Below are 15690 nucleotides of genomic sequence, written 5' to 3'. Positions count from 1 at the left end.
ATCTTGTGCGAATGTTCCAGCAATAAAATATAGATTTCCTTCCAAAGACCCTAGTGTGACAACGATTCCCAAATCTGTGTCTTTTCACATCCTGACCGTGATTGCACAAACAATGGAACAAGCGATAGATTATCTAGTCAACCAATTATGTTACCCGAGTTCACAATTAGCCAAGATTCTTATGCACAGTAGAATCATTCCGTTGCCCTGGTCGTGCCTGCGTTTCGATTTGCGTCATCCGATCTCACGTATCAAGTACGGACGCACTTAGGCTTTTACCTGCTCCTTCTCAAGGATCGACGAATATGAAGGCGTTGAGCTCTCGACTGGCGTGCTTGTTGATTCTTCCCCCTTAGTTAACCCTTGATAGACTTGGGTCATCTGCTGGACGCCTCCATCAATGATAGGATACACAATCGCCACTAACATTGTTGCCCACAGCCAGATGACGGCAACCACTACCCAGGCCACGAAGAACTAAGACGATCAGCCTCTTCTTCACATGGGTGTGGCCGAATACTCACCGTTTTGCCAAAGACATATTTGGCCCCGTACATTGGAAGTGGCCACAGAACCCAATGTCCCAAAAATGTGGCTATCGACCAGAACGCGGCGATGCGGCCCCATCTTTTCATTTCTTTGGCGTTGGGTGCTAGAGCCTTCGACGACTGGCTGTGTACTGTCGTAAGATCACCTCCAAGTTCCTCCAGAGCCAGTTTCTCTTTCTTGAACTCCGCCCAATCGTAATTCTGGGGTCGCAAGAAAGTGAGTATGACCGAGTAAACGATGGGTGAAAAAGCAGAGGCAACGGTGCCGTAGACACAGGGCAGAATCTGGCCCGTTGTCGACACAGTGACGGCGCCATAAAAGTGCTTGGCCGTTCCCAGCCAGACCCCCAGACCGGTTGCCAGTCCGAGCACAGGAGAAAGGATGGCCGCTACTTTGTTCTGCTGGCGCCACAGAATGGTAAAGGCCATTGGGAAGATGCCAGGACAGGTAACCACACCTATCAGGTTAGTTATTGAAAGAGAAAGTCGTATCGATACTTACCAAGCATATACAGGGTCCATCCCAGGTCGATGCCTACGTAGTGTAGCATAATACTGAATCCGGCGGAGAACGCCGCGAAGAAGATGACACCAAAATGACTCGCACGGATGATCTGGCGGTCAGAAGCTTTTTGGTGGAAATACTCGCGATAAACATCAAAGCTAAGAATCGAACTGACGGCAATGACCTGCGCCGACAGTGTCGATGTAACTGCCATGAACGTGATGAGAAGGATGGCCGCTGCGCCTCCCTTCCCTGCGATTGCCATGGCTGCATAAGGTAGGACCAGTCCATTGCTAACCTCAGTCGATGTCATGCGCTGGTATCTGGTCAGATGTGCTCTGAGGATCCCGGGGGCTACGTACACGTGGGTAGGTTGGGAAGGTGGGCTTGTTCTCTAGACCAAGAGCGACTGAACTCATAATGGTTCCTAGAGCCCACGGAATGGCAAAATATGCAATGCCTCCAATTGTATATCCGGGCACGACTGCTGAAGGAGCCGCCGAGAATGCCTTGATGAAGAAACTCGTGTCCATCTGATGGATTAGCAGAAGCATCACATTTGGTCCGAGCACTTACAATGACCAAGCCGAAATTGGAGCAAATGTGCAGAATGCCGAAGAGGATGCCCTAATATCGTCAGAAACCGTCTCGGAACCTTCAGGGAAGATGACGCACGCCTTTAGAGGTCATCGTCAGGTAAGTGGCAGCATGGTTTCCAGAAACTGGATGCCGCTCAGAAGCCGACTTGACCAGCTCGTACAGGTTGCCGATGGAGCCAACCTCCTCGACCGTGAACGCTTTGATTGAAAAATAACATGCGATTGTGAGGATGACAGCAGTGTGGAAATAGTCGGTCAAGAACCTGCATCTCAATGTTAGGTGCCATTCCTGTATGCTCAATTCAGCGGCTTACGTTGCTTTGATGCCACCAACGAAGGTATAGACAGTCACACCCACAGGTAAGAGGAATGTGGCTGCCACAATATGCACACCGGTCCTACTCGCGTCAGACCATATCCGTCCTCTGTTGGATGACTTACAGGGCTGCAATCACTGCCGCTGCACCTAAAAGCATATTGGCACAAGCGAAGATGTTGTTGATCAAACAGAGTGTCATGAAGACGACATGGGCAATTCGTCCTGCTTGCATCAGCGTTTTGTTAACTATAATCAGCGGACAGTCTTACCATATCGGATTCGAACAACTTCCAGAGACGTATGGGCTTCAGGAATCTTCCTCTTGCAGGAGATTCCCAGCAGGGCGAAGAAGACGATCATCGGACTGCAGCCAGCAGCGAACCAAAAAGGGCCCGATACGCCATAATCATAGCCAACAAATGCAGAGCCCAGCATGGCGGTTGACCAGAGCCAGGACTATCAGCGGGTTACTATTCGTATGCAGTGCGGTGCCTGGAGAGAATATCCCACCGATATGACCGCAGACGCTGTCAATCCAGTGCGAACGGTTCGATTGGCAGTCATAAACCTGCAATGTGTAAGTACTTGGCATCCCACAGTGTCGGAGAGTATACATTTCTGTCCTCTTGTTATCTTCACCTGCTGTTCTCTTGAGAATCTTGGTGATGACCATCATCACTGCGCCTGTTAGCTGTCTTTCCTGGTCAAGCAGCATCGACATACCCAATGCGATGATCAACCCCAAGACCACGACTATCAAGTATCCCACCACTTGTGGCAGAGGAGGCTGGACCACAACCTCGGCATTTTGAGCTCGAGAGCTTGCCATGATTGTTGGGGAATATGGTTTTCGTACGAAGAACACTATTCCTGTGGTGCATGAATGAATGCACCTTCTTCATTATATATTTGTGTTCCTGAATGGTTCTCTGAGAAGCCTGCCCTCCTTCGCCTACTAACATGAAAAGGATCGTTCACTCGTTTGATGAGATGATAAATAGGAACTATGATGTGCTAGACCACCAGTTACGCATCCTTCATCAGGGCCGTCTGTTAGGTCCCGAATAAAGTTGTGATCCTGCCCAAAGACCCGGCAACCGGGTTAGGTTTCACAAGGTCCAGAAGTTTGACAACTCTAGAATTGAGTTGGACCAATGAGGGGATCTACTATATAGGAGGCATATAGTATGGCTTGTGGGAATTGCGCGATGAGGATTGTGGTTGACGAAAGGGGATGCTCGCTCAATAACGACACTACCAAGACCACTAAATGCAACGAGTTATTAACACCAAGTTTTTACAAATGATCTGATAAAGCCTAATAAGGTATTTCTCTTGGGATCTTCGTCTGGTTGGTCGTGGTTGCTCCCCTCATCCCACCGCAGCACGCCATTGCGGCCCACATTGATGCTATAGAGAATCCAAAAATGGACCATCAACAAGACATGGTTGCGCATGACACTGAGGGATCTACTCCATGCGTAACGATTGTGATTCCGATTCTCGGCTTCTCTATTAGAATATATCCAGTGAAAAGGAGGGAATGCCACTTCCTCTATCTTGCAACTCTTTTTCCTACCTCTTTTCAGGTTAATTGACACGTTTTTGACTATGGCGGCGGCTAACCCTTCAGTTACTGACGGACCACGGAAGTCGCTCATCCTCAATGCGTTCGTTGAGATGTGTATGCATTCAACCTCTCACTGCATGACTATTCTGACGTACCACAGGCAGCGGCCATCAATCTCCAGGCCTGTGGCGCCACCCAGAAGACGAATCACACCGGTTCAACGACGTAGACCACTGGATCGAGCTAGCACAATTGTTGGAATCAGCCAAGTTCCATGGCATCTTCATCGCGGACGTCCTAGGTGGCTACGACGTGTATAAAGGGCCCCGAAACCTCGCTCCGGCGATTGCTTCCGGAGCGCAATGGCCAGTAAATGAACCGCTAGCCGTGGTCTCGGCGATGGCATCTGCGACGAAGAATATCGGATTTGGCGTGACGGTGACGACGACCTATGAGCAGCCATATCATTTGGCTCGTCGGCTATCGACGGTTGATCATTTGTCCAAGGGACGGTATGTAGGCCCGATTCGCCGCCGCGAATGGTGCTAACGTCACCTTTCTAGACTGGGATGGAATGTAAGTATTCCGCAAGCCTAATAATGGTGTCCCTAATAAGGACGGCAGGTTGTCACCGGCTATCTGGACTCAGCAGCTCGGAACCTGGGCCATGCCCAGCAACCACAGGTAGGTCCACTCTCAACCCGTTAGCCTTCTCTAACAGGATCAGCATGACGACCGATATGCCATTGCCGAGGAATACGTGAGAGTAACGTACAAACTCTGGGAGTCGTCCTGGCGTGACGATGCTGTTGTCCTCGATCGTGAACGCGGAATCTACACCGATCCTAGCCGTGTGCGAGAAATCAACCACGAGGGCAAATACTTCAACGTCCCTGGTCCGCATCTGTGCCAACCCAGCCCACAGCGAACGCCCGTCATCCTTCAAGCTGGCACGTCCAAGGCAGGCAAGACGTTTGCAGCACAACATGCGGAGGCGATCTTTGTGGCCGGACACAGTCCTGCAGTCGTTGCGAAGAATATTGCAGAGATACGGGCGATGGCGCAGGCACAGTTCGGGCGCGATCCCAAAAGCATCAAGTTCCTGGCTCTTTTGTGTCCGGTGTTGGGCCGTACAGAGGAGGAGGCACGGGAGAAATTTCAGTACTATCGCAGCTTAGGCTCCATCGACGGAGCATTAGCGCTCTTTGGTGGGTGGACAGGAATCAACCTTGACACGTACGGTGATGATGAAGAGCTTCGCCATGTCGAGAGCAATGCAATTCGGTAAGCTTCCACTGTCCTCGACTGGGAATAGTGCTAACTAGCGCTGCAGCTCCGCCGTGGAGGGCTGGTCCAAATCGACACCCGAAGTCGCGAAATGGACCAAGTCAACTGTGGGTCAGCATATCACAGTGGGAGGTCTGGGTGCCACCCCAGTAGGAACGCCAGCTCAAGTAGCGGATGAGATGGAACGCTGGGTGAGAGAAGCCGATGTCGACGGATTTAACCTGGTGAGTTGCCTATAGACGATCAACCACACTGAGGCTGACAATGAAAGGCCTATGCTATCAAGCCAGGATCCTTCAAAGACATCATCGATCTGTTAATCCCCGAACTGCGTCGACGCGGACTGTTCTGGGAGGATTATGCTGTCGAAAGGGGAACGTATCGGGAGAACCTGTATGGCAAGCCAGGGCAGAGAGGTCCCCCGGTGGATCATCCTGCGTCCAAGTACCGCTGGCATGCGGGAGTAGACGCTGCCGATCATAAGATTCCCGAAAACTAGTACAACGGACATGCAGTGACTTCTGCTTAGCAGAGGCCGGTAGACTGTCCAGACTCGAATGTCGCGTTAATTCTCAATGGTATTGGGAAATATTCCCAGCAGGATAGTCGTGAGCATCTACACATTTATCTACGCTAGAGAAGTTCAGTATCTTTCTGTTGGACCAACTTGAAAACTTAGGACGATGATTGTCGTACCACTGTGTTAATCCGCTGGATGGACAAGCGAGCTCTTAACTCTTCTCTAACTTCAAATACAACATAAACAACAATATGGCAACCGTTTCGTCTTCGATACTCGGTCGATTTCTACCTGTATTCTTCGACAGGCATCTTCTAGAACTTGTAAGCGACATGAAGTTTATGCCGATTGCATTAGTATCCGAGATATCCTGCAAGATATTGCTGTCTTCCAATGATTGTATAGAGAAGCAGCACGGGAAGGCGTTCTATTATTTACCGTCTTCAATTCTCGTGTTCCTGGCCGCTAATTGGGGTCTAGTGAGGGGCACAAAATATGAAGCCGTCTTGGCAAATATTTGGCGTCGCATCAGTGGAGGTGGATTCATGCTTGACGATTCTTGTTGTTGACATTGGCTGCTTGGCCCACGCCTTGTGCAGAAGACATCCCTGCTAAGCAATCTTGTGTCTTTCCTATGTCATATTCGAGGGACATAGCTCCATTCGAGCACGATAGCACGGACTTGGTTAGACCTTGCATCGTTTCCCCGCCTGCAGCCAAGCGACAAGGGCCTCGTGCCTCTGAAGATTCATCTCATTGGAGACTGCTACAGCGTCTACGGATGTGTCGGCTCTTTCCGCGATGCCTGTTGAAATCTCATTTCTCAACATCTTGCCAAGGCAGTATCTCCAACTATACTATCCATTCGCTTGGGCCTCGTTTAATCGAGAGGGAAACGACTCAATGCGTATCTCGAGAGCACGTGGGACAAGACTGAAGGGCAAAGATGATGGTGACGGTTACGAGGATTGGTATAAAATGGCCTTCCTCAACCGTTCGACAGGATGTTTCATGAAAAGCAGCATCCTCTGACCAGTGTTCTCTGCTTCGGCTCTGCAGAATGCATCCTAGTGCTCTTCTTGGTCTACTGGCCTTCGTGGTCGCCGCCTCGGCCATTCCTGCACAGCCAGCCAATGCGCACTCCAACCAGTCAATCAACAATCTCAAATCTAAGATCAAGAATGTGGTCATCCTGGTGATGGAGAACCGCTCCTTTGACAACCTCCTCGGTGGTCAGAAGCTCAAGGGCCTTGAGAACCCCGTCAACACCGGCCCTTACTGCAACCCCTACAATCTCACCGACCCCAGCCAAGGCGTTGCCTGTTCTGCCGCCAAGGACTTTGACTCCATCACCAATGACCCCGACCACGCCATCTATGGCAACAACATCGAGTTCTATGGCACCTTCAACCCCGACAACACTCAGATCGCCGAGGGCAAGCTGGTTCCTCACAACCAAGGCTTTGTTCATGAGCAGGTCCGCAAGTACGGCGCCAAGGTCAACAAGACCATCCTCGCTGCTCAGGTCATGAACTACTACACCGAAGAGCAGGTCCCAGTTCTGACCTCTCTGGTGCAAAACTACCTGACCTTCAACCACTGGCATTCGGATATTCCTGGTGTAAGTATACCATGCCTTCATCCCTTGCACGAATGTGTCTGACTCCGCAGAACACCAACCCCAACCGTGCCGCTCTGGTCTCCGGTACCTCCCTCGGCCATGGTCTGAACGACGCTGCGTTTAGCAAGCACCAGTTCCCCCAGCGGTCCATCTTCCAGCAGCTGACCGAGACCGGTCACTCGTGGATCAACTACGTCGACCCCGCTGGCGGTACCGGCCCCGATGCAGGCTTCTTCAACTGGACCTATGCCACCAACAACCAAGACAAGATCCAGCCCCTGGCCAAGTTCTACACCGACGCTGCGGCTGGTGCCCTTCCCGAATTGGCGTACATCAACCCCTCTTGCTGCGGTGTCGGCACCACCTCCATGCATCCTGCCGGCCTGATCTCCGATGGCGAGGCTTTCATCAAGAAGGTGTATGATGCTCTGCGCGCCGGTCCCCAGTGGGGGGAGACTCTCTTCATCCTGACCTTCGACGAGAGCGGTGGCTTCCACGACCACGTCCCCGCTCCTCTCGCTCCCCGTCCGGATAACCAGACCTTTACCCTCAGCACCCCCAGTGGCGAGGACTACACCTTCCCCTTTGACCGTCTGGGTGGTCGCATCCCGACTCTGCTGATTTCCCCCTGGGTTGCCAAGGCGCAGGTCGAGCAGAAGGGTAGAAATGGTCACGGCGAGACTGTATCGTACTCGGCTGCCTCCATTCTGCGTACCCTGGGCTACCTCTGGGACTTTGAGCCCTTCACCCCTCGGGTCGAGCACGCGGCGTCCTTTGAGCACTTGATTCGTCACAATGCTCGGAAGAACACTCCCTCTGCTCTCCCTTCTGCAGTTCCTTTCCGGAAGTGAAGTAAGCAGCCATAGGATTAGATGTGAGATGTGTGACAGCCAGTAGCATAGATATTTGTTCCGAAAAGTGAATACAAATAAAATGGAACACTCCGATTTCTCTCTCCGACTTCGGCGATTAGTCAGCCTTCCCCGAGATTTGTTGAGTACACATGTCAGGTGCCGGGTCAGAAACGCCGGAAGCCGGCCCCACAGGTCTTGGCACAAGCCGCGCGGCACCTCACCTTTTAAATACTGTACCACGCCCGGTGAATTTCGCTTCCTGTATTTACTTCCCTAAATATTTCATCTCCTCGATAGATAACATCCAAATTAATTCTGAATTGGTTATTAATCAGTTATTAACTGCTTATGTTAGCTGTCAGTATGGATTCGGAAGCTTCTTCGATAGGTGTTAGTGAGATTGAAGAAAGCTCATCAAATATCCATGACATCGAAGAGGTAAGAAATCCAACTAATTCTTAAGTACTTACTAACTACTCTTGAATTACATAGCAGCCAAGTGCTTTGATTCAACTAACAGATGCAAAATCAAATCCGCTTCAAACACTTTACATTGAGTATACAGATGATCTGCCAGAGTACCCAAGAACTCACCTACACGGGTATACCTACATTGTATCTGTTGTTGGCCGATTGCAGGAAGCAGAGCATATAGTACAAGATGTAAGTATACGAACAGTTATCAAGCAGTTTTCAGCTGGTTACTAACTGATTGGAAGATACAATACTCCCGAGCAAGTATCCGTGGTGCCAGAGCGAGTGTTAGATCATCATTTCTGAACTGTTCAGTAAAAAAGTGGATGTGGAGATGTTCTGGAGCTTTAATATGCGAATATTTGAAGCCAAGTCTTCGTACACTATATCATACTTACCTTGACGAAAATGCATGGGAGGAAATCCAGAATATTCGAAAGAATATTGATTTGATCGAAAGGGATGTTCGAAAGCGAAATGCATATAGGTAAGTAATTAAGAACTGCTTTGCAACTGTTTTGTAAGTACTTACTGAATAATTTTATGAATTAGTCTGTATCGATCCAAGAAAACATTCTTTCAAAAGGGTTTTGCATGTCTTGAACAACTTCCAACCTGTGCGCCACAGTTCAAGAGGCATTTTTATCCTGTAAGATAAATAACTGCTTGATAACTGGTTGCCAACCATTTTCTAACTGATTCAATAGGATGTGAATGATGAATACCATCCATATATTGGGTGTGTAAATGGAACATCAGACTTCCTCCAAAAACATCACTATAGCTCTGTTAAAGGTCATACTTCGATTGATCTTGACTTTCTAGAGCAGTTATTCAATGATTCAATCCTGCCATCTCAGGAAGAGTGTGCTGTTGTTGAGCCATTAATATCACGCCGAAAGCATTGTGGTAAGTAGTTAAGAATTACCTTAAAACTCATTCTTTAGTACTTACAAAATACTTAGATTTTGATCATATTCAGGGACCTGGTAGATTAGAACATCTTAAATGTGATGTTACTTTTACTGCACTGGTACCAGTTGATATTCAAGATTGTCCTTATATTGTTTTTACATCTCATGGAATCCATCAACATCCTCCACCTCCACCACATAAGCCACCAGAGCTTATATTAAGAGGAGTTCAGAATATAATCAGACAGATGAGAAACCCAAGTCTCACTCGAGGTACATGCTGAATATGTTTTAGTCACTTCAAAACTGGTTACTAACTGGTTAACAGCTCAATTTCTGCGAAGTCCAGAACTGGAGGCTTTTTGTTCTCAACATAATGCCTCTACACCTGCAGAAATACATGCATCTTTTTCCAATCTGGATCGCATATCTGCTATTATCCAGAAACAACGACTTTTTTCATACCCTGCAGGTCAGGGTTATAATGGGGTTTCATATATATATAATACAAATCCGTTTATTCGGGTGAGTGCTTATAAACCAGTCGTCAAGCATTTGTAACTCAGTTACTAATCAGTTATAGGAATATATTCAAGAGAAATATCATGATCCGCAGGGAATCATGATTCTCTGTGCGTTCAAAGAGCAAGTCCAGCTCTTAACTCAGTTAACTTCTTTTGAAGTTGACATGTCATACAAGCGCATTCGAGAAAAGGAAATAAATGAGGTTATATTTGCAACTTATCTGCATGAACATGGAAAAAGTAAGTACTTCATGATGATTATTACACCCTGGCGGAGTACTGAGTAGTCATAAAAGTTATCACCCTTTTTCGAGTCTTCACAAATCAAGAAACGACAGATGGCTATTATCTTTTATTCAGAAGAGTATTCTCTCTGATTCAGAAAATCACTGGCGAGCCAGTCAAGTTCAATTCTATACATTCTACTGGAATATACGGAATCGTTGTGGATATGGATACAAAACAGTATACTGGTGAGTGACTGGCTATAAAATACTTGCAAAGTACTTGCTAACTGCTTAGGCCTCGGACGCTTTCTTCAAGAGATTGACCCTCTCCACCGCCCAATTCTCTGGCAATTAAAGGGAATCATTATCTTTTGCCGTGTTCACTTCCTTCGAACAATCACAGAAGCAGTTGGGAACAATAACAAAGGATCAGGAATATGGAGTCGAATGGCTGGTTTGATTGACTGCAAGTCCGAAGGAGATTATGATCAATTGTGTGATCTATTAATCAGTAAGTACTTCTCAACTGGTTGATAATCAGTTATTAACTGCTTCAGCACACGAAGAACCGAAGGTGCAGACCTGGGCAGAGCATAAAAGGCAACCAGTTATTAAAGCTGGCCTTAATAAATGCTGCTCTAATATCCCTTCCTCTATTTATGATTCTATTCGGAATCATACTAACTCTGCTGAACAGTCTCATCATAAGGCTAATGCAGCAGGCAAACGATTAACATTAGTAACAGCAATTCAGAAGTAAGTAATTGAAAACTAGTTTCTAACCAGTTTTAGGTGCTTCCTAATAACATTCTTGTAGTTCTGCAAAGCTTGACAAACAGGACGTTCTTCAATATATAAATCGGACTCATTTCGGAATTCATCATTCATATCGAACAGCAAATATGGAAGTTAATTATTTGCGCCATACGGCACGGGAGGGTGAGAAAATATATCGGCATTTTGATCATTGTGGCATTCTTCATTAATTATTTCAAATCACTTAGAATCACGGAAGCGTCGTCGCTCATCTTCAGCTCATTTATCAGTTGATTCTCAACAAGAATTACAACCTCGAAGATCTCAATCCCAATCACGGGTTTCAGGGTAAGCGTAATTCTAATCAGCTATCAACTGGTTATTAACTGGTTCTTAACTAGTTCCGTGTCATCTACCTCTCAAGGTCTTCGTCGGATCTCCTCACAAAATATACTGAACATTGAGCAACAACGACAAGCCTTAGAGCTTCGCGAGCTTGAGCTTCGATTGAAGGACAAAGAAGAAGAAATACGAGAAAAACAGCTGCAAAATCAGGCAAAGCAGCTACAAAACGAAGAAAAAGAGTTGGAACTTATGGAACGGCGAGCGAAATTACGAATGAATAATGAAATGCTATAATCAGTTGGAAAGTACTCAAGAAGTAATTGTTGTTTCTTTCAATATCGTTATGATTTCATAAATGTCAGATGCCGGGTAATTAAAACCTGGTATTGTTAATGCCGAAAGCGGCAAAGTCAGTCATGTGCTTGACTAGGGCGGCGTCTTGGCTTTTCTGACCCGGCACCTGACCTGTAACCTGTGGACCCCTTGGGTGGCTGATCAGGAAGCTTTTAGGAAGCTTTTTACTGTGTTCAGGAGGGGGGAATCCGAGTCTCTTGGATTTTACTCCTTTATATCCCCACATTGCCGACAATATGTCCTCAACAAAAAAGCGATACCCGAGTCAATAGTGTCTGGCTCATCATGCTGTGTAGCACGCATCCCACGGGTAATCAGGCCATGGCAAGTCCTGAACCCGACACTCTAAGGAAGACAGCTGTGGAGACTGAGATAGCTGTTGTTTCTTGCTCAACAGATCCAGCATGGTACCGTCAGCCTCACCTACTGTATCTCAACTACATGATTTTCTCCCTGGTTCTCTTCTCTTCGGCCAATGGCTACGACGGCTCTCTCATGAACGGCTTGCAGGCTTTGAATGAGTGGAACCGTTTCATGGACTATCCGACCGGCGCCAAACTAGGATGGATCAATGCAATCATCCTGCTAGGCTGCGGAGTGGGGTCCCCTATTGCCGCCTGGGTCTCGAATCGGCTCGGACGCAAGCCGGGTCTCTACGTCGGTTATATTTTTATGATTCTCGGTTCAGTACTGCAGACCGCCTCTCCAAACCCGACGGCTTTCTTGCTGGCCCGCCTGTCTATCGGTGCGGCGTCTGGTTTTTTCGCAATCGCGGCTCCCCTGCTCATCAACGAGATAGCGCATCCCAGACACCGGGGCGTTGTGAACTCGCTGTTTATGACCGGATGGTATATGGGGGGCAGTGTCTCTGGGTGGGTTATATTTGGGATCCGATCCTATTCCTCGTCGTGGTCCTGGCGCCTTCCATCGCTTCTGCAAGCTCTTCTCCCGGCCGTTGCTTTGCCGGGGCTCCTTCTCGCTCCAGAAAGTCCTCGATGGCTTATCTCTCAGGGGCGCGAGGACGAGGCGCATGCCATTCTCACGCGGTATCATGCAGGCGGCCGTCCCTCATCTTTGGTCGATGCCGAATTCGACGAGATCCGCGCGACGATTCGAGCCGAGAAAGATGCCCACAAGGGCGCCAGTTATGTGGACATGTTCCGTACTCCGGGGAATCGTCATCGACTCCTGATCTCCCTCAGTTTGGGGTTTTTCGCCCAATGGGTCGGCAATGGTGTCATCTCATACTATCTAGCTCTTATTCTCAATACGGTCGGGGTGACCAGCGTCAGAGATCAGACGCTCATATTGGCCTGCATGCAGATGTGGAACCTCCTGTTTGCCATTGTAGGTTCGGTGCTAATTGACCGATTCGGGCGACGCCCACTCTTCCTTTCATCTGCCATGGTCATGCTCGTCAGTTACGTCGTCGTCACGGCACTATCGAGTTCTTTCGCGGTAACTCGCCATGCAGCCAGGGGGGTTGCTGTCGTACCCTTCCTCTTCATCTTCTTTGCTGGTTATGGCGTTGCTGTGTATGTTCCCTCTGATGTATTCTTGCCATCCGGCTAATCCAATCTTAGAACCCCATTGCTTACCGCGTATCCGTGCGAAATCTGGACGTTCCGTCTTCGATCCCGAGGTCTGGCCGTAACCTGGATGTCCACTATCTCTGCCGCGTTCTTCAATATTTTCGTCAACCCAATCGCCCTGGAGGCTATTGCATGGAAGTATTACTTGGTTTTTATTGCGGTCCTGCTGCTGTTCGGTGTCACCGCGTTTTTTCTATACCCCGAAACCAAGGGCTACACGCTGGAACAAGTAGCCGTCATATTCGACGGACCGACGAGGTTAGTGGAAGATGTCGAAGAACCGGAATCAGTTGATATCACACATGATCTGAAGGGCGTCACGTCGGCTACGCACCGAGAGACTATCTAATTAGTCTATTGTCATCGATACTTAGATTTCAGTTCGTATTGGATATAGCATTTGAAGGACAACAATAATAATGACAAACCTAACCAAGGTAATAAACCAAACATCAGTGCTCACGCCATAGCCCCCCGAATCTGAAGCAGATGTTCAACAATGACGTCGAAATCCCTGTGAACGTCGTACGCATCTCGATCGCGATACTCAATATAACAAAAATATTCCTCCTCATCCAGTCTGTAGAAACGTACAAGCGGGCCAACTGCAATAGCTGCAAAAAGACTTGCCCGAGGCTTTCCCTCCAAAAAGCTCGACGCCTCGAGTAGATCGAGCTGAACTGCATCCTCCAAGACCCTCCACATATCCGTGTCTGGGTCGGAAAATCCGATGCAGTAGACCTTGAAGAGTGGGAGGGTTGGGAACCGACCACTCAGATTAGTAACCGAGATCTGGGGAAATCTATCTTGGTCATCCTCATCCGTCACGGTAAAGCACTTACCACCAGTCGGTACATGAGGGAAGAGGGGTTTAAGGATCAGATTCCATACCTCCCGAACGTGTTCCTGGCTTGATTGTGGGCAGAGATAGGAGATCTGCTCCCATTCTCTTATCGTGTACTGGTCCTAGAATTTGTTAGCATGTCTCTCTTGCGGTACTGCTGAATGAACTTACCGTAGTCATGATGAAAACAGGTCTTGGATGGAAAAGTTAGTGTAATCGCAGTCGGAAGATGAAGAAAGGAGTTGAGTACTGAATAGAGAAGTCCAGCAGCAGACATAAGGTGGTATTTATACTCCTTCTCAGAGCAGTTCTACGATTTGAGCGACGACATCCAAGACACTGAAATGTCTGAGACAATAAGATAAATCTAATGAGCATCGCCAATTGTCCTGATTCTATTTCTTGGTTGCCTGAGGTGGCATTTTTCGAGTAGGGCATGTTGCAAAAGAAGACAAAGAGAAGTGCGACACCACATAAGACAATAATATGTTTTTAACAAGAGAATGATCGCAAGTTAAAGAGGCCTCACTAAAGTATTTCGTGCCACTTCTTTCCAGGATCTGTCTTTCAATATCGAGTCGACATAATCTACCACTTAGGATGAAGACTAGAATCATAAAATGGTCATGACTGGAAGGACTAACATAACTTCAATATCGACAACCAACTCGGCACATAGTAGGGTCAAAACCATGACCACAATCAAGACAATGGAGTATAAAACAGGACAAAAGACTTTCACGGCGACATCCGTCAACAGATTTCCTCCTTGACACAAACCGTTGAAACACCATAGGGAACAACGCACACCGGATCAATTTTAGCACGAATCTCCAGCAGATCTTGAAGAATGGCATCGTAATCATGATGGATATTCCACGCGTCCTCCTCGTCGTCAAAGCCGAAATCCAAAATTCACCCTTTCTGTTCACTCTGCAGAAGCGTACCAAGGGCCTGCAACAATGGCTGCGTAGAGATTCGGCTTGCGTTCTTTGATTAGTGGCACGATTTCAACGAGTTCAAATTTTAACTCCATCTTCCAAAGCTCGCAAGGGACACTCAGAACCTGGTGATCCGCTTTCCTCTGCGGCGGCGGCTAGTGACTGCAGTAGACATGGAATACGGGCAGGTATGAATGCTCACAGAATTGACAATGCCGCAGTGTGGGAATTTCTCGTCGTAGTCGGAGTACTTGTGAGCGAATCCTCCACCAGGGCAATCAGCGCTTTTCTTGGGAAAGTGATGTTCCAGGATTTGCTTCCAGACGTCACGAACCTCGTCCTTGGAGGATCCCAGTGTGAGACCAGTGTTCTTCTGCTGGAGCTCTTCGCTATAGTCGTCCTGATACGTGTTACTAAACATTCACGCTCTCGATTTGGGCAGACTTACCATCTTCAACTTGCGGGAATGATGTTCACTACATTGGGTAAATGAACTAGCGATATAGCTGGATGAGGGAAGAGGTGAAGGATGTGAAAGCAATACCCAGAGCGACAAGTAGGAGATGATGTATATATATATATATATATATACCTCTACTCAAGAGGATGAAATGTGCTCACTATATGGCAGCCTCCGCGTATATGAGTTGTCTAAGACATTCATAAGACCAAGAACGATTGGTATGATAGGCTCGTTTGTTCCCTGTAGAAGCCGAATTGGCAATATAGCGCTGCCTATCCGGGGATGGCAGTCACATTAAATAACAGAACTCAGCCATAACTGTTGAAAACTCTTCTCTGTGCCTTACACATACGGAATTGCGTCGTGGCATTGCAGTCATACTCTCCTACAGCGAACAAAGACAACAATGGATGATAATTCTACAACAGATTAT

General features: G+C 47.8%; 5 protein-coding genes across 5 annotated transcripts, besides 1 other annotated feature; 3 read left to right on the top strand and 2 right to left on the bottom strand.

Annotated features, from left to right (window-relative positions):
- Positions 1 to 267: 267 nt before the first annotated feature.
- On the bottom strand, positions 268 to 2800 carry NFIA_007820 (sodium:solute symporter family protein; the record flags this gene model as incomplete). The annotated part of the gene is made up of 11 exons (XM_001264002.1): positions 268 to 477; positions 525 to 1006; positions 1051 to 1369; positions 1416 to 1586; positions 1630 to 1680; positions 1729 to 1915; positions 1967 to 2050; positions 2094 to 2193; positions 2241 to 2427; positions 2482 to 2539; positions 2586 to 2800. 11 exons carry the CDS (start codon positions 2798 to 2800, stop codon positions 268 to 270), a joined length of 2064 nt encoding a protein of 687 aa, XP_001264003.1.
- A 782-nt stretch (positions 2801 to 3582) lies between these two features.
- NFIA_007810 (LLM class flavin-dependent oxidoreductase) lies at positions 3583 to 5327 on the top strand (the record flags this gene model as incomplete). The annotated part of the gene is made up of 6 exons (XM_001264001.1): positions 3583 to 3655; positions 3702 to 4057; positions 4166 to 4225; positions 4269 to 4825; positions 4875 to 5052; positions 5100 to 5327. The coding sequence occupies 6 exons, from the start codon at positions 3583 to 3585 to the stop codon at positions 5325 to 5327; spliced, it is 1452 nt and encodes a 483-aa protein (XP_001264002.1).
- Positions 5328 to 6408: 1081 nt separating this feature from the next.
- NFIA_007800 (phosphoesterase superfamily protein) lies at positions 6409 to 7820 on the top strand (the record flags this gene model as incomplete). The annotated part of the gene is made up of 2 exons (XM_001264000.1): positions 6409 to 6969; positions 7020 to 7820. 2 exons carry the CDS (start codon positions 6409 to 6411, stop codon positions 7818 to 7820), a joined length of 1362 nt encoding a protein of 453 aa, XP_001264001.1.
- Positions 7821 to 11702: 3882 nt separating this feature from the next.
- On the top strand, positions 11703 to 13358 carry NFIA_007790 (the record flags this gene model as incomplete). Its single annotated transcript, XM_001263999.1, has 2 exons — positions 11703 to 12952; positions 13001 to 13358. The coding sequence occupies 2 exons, from the start codon at positions 11703 to 11705 to the stop codon at positions 13356 to 13358; spliced, it is 1608 nt and encodes a 535-aa protein (XP_001264000.1).
- A 110-nt stretch (positions 13359 to 13468) lies between these two features.
- Positions 13469 to 14033, bottom strand: NFIA_007780 (uncharacterized protein; the record flags this gene model as incomplete). The annotated part of the gene is made up of 2 exons (XM_001263998.1): positions 13469 to 13975; positions 14025 to 14033. The coding sequence occupies 2 exons, from the start codon at positions 14031 to 14033 to the stop codon at positions 13469 to 13471; spliced, it is 516 nt and encodes a 171-aa protein (XP_001263999.1).
- A 1327-nt stretch (positions 14034 to 15360) lies between these two features.
- Positions 15361 to 15385: a microsatellite.
- Between the last annotated feature and the right edge of the window lie 305 nt (positions 15386 to 15690).

Source organism: Aspergillus fischeri, genomic scaffold (genome assembly GCF_000149645.3).
Source record: "Aspergillus fischeri NRRL 181 1099437636249 genomic scaffold, whole genome shotgun sequence".
In the NCBI taxonomy this organism is placed as follows: domain Eukaryota; kingdom Fungi; phylum Ascomycota; class Eurotiomycetes; order Eurotiales; family Aspergillaceae; genus Aspergillus; species Aspergillus fischeri.
The sequence above is the reverse complement of the archived record's forward strand: the minus strand, read 5'-3'. Positions and strand labels throughout refer to the sequence as shown.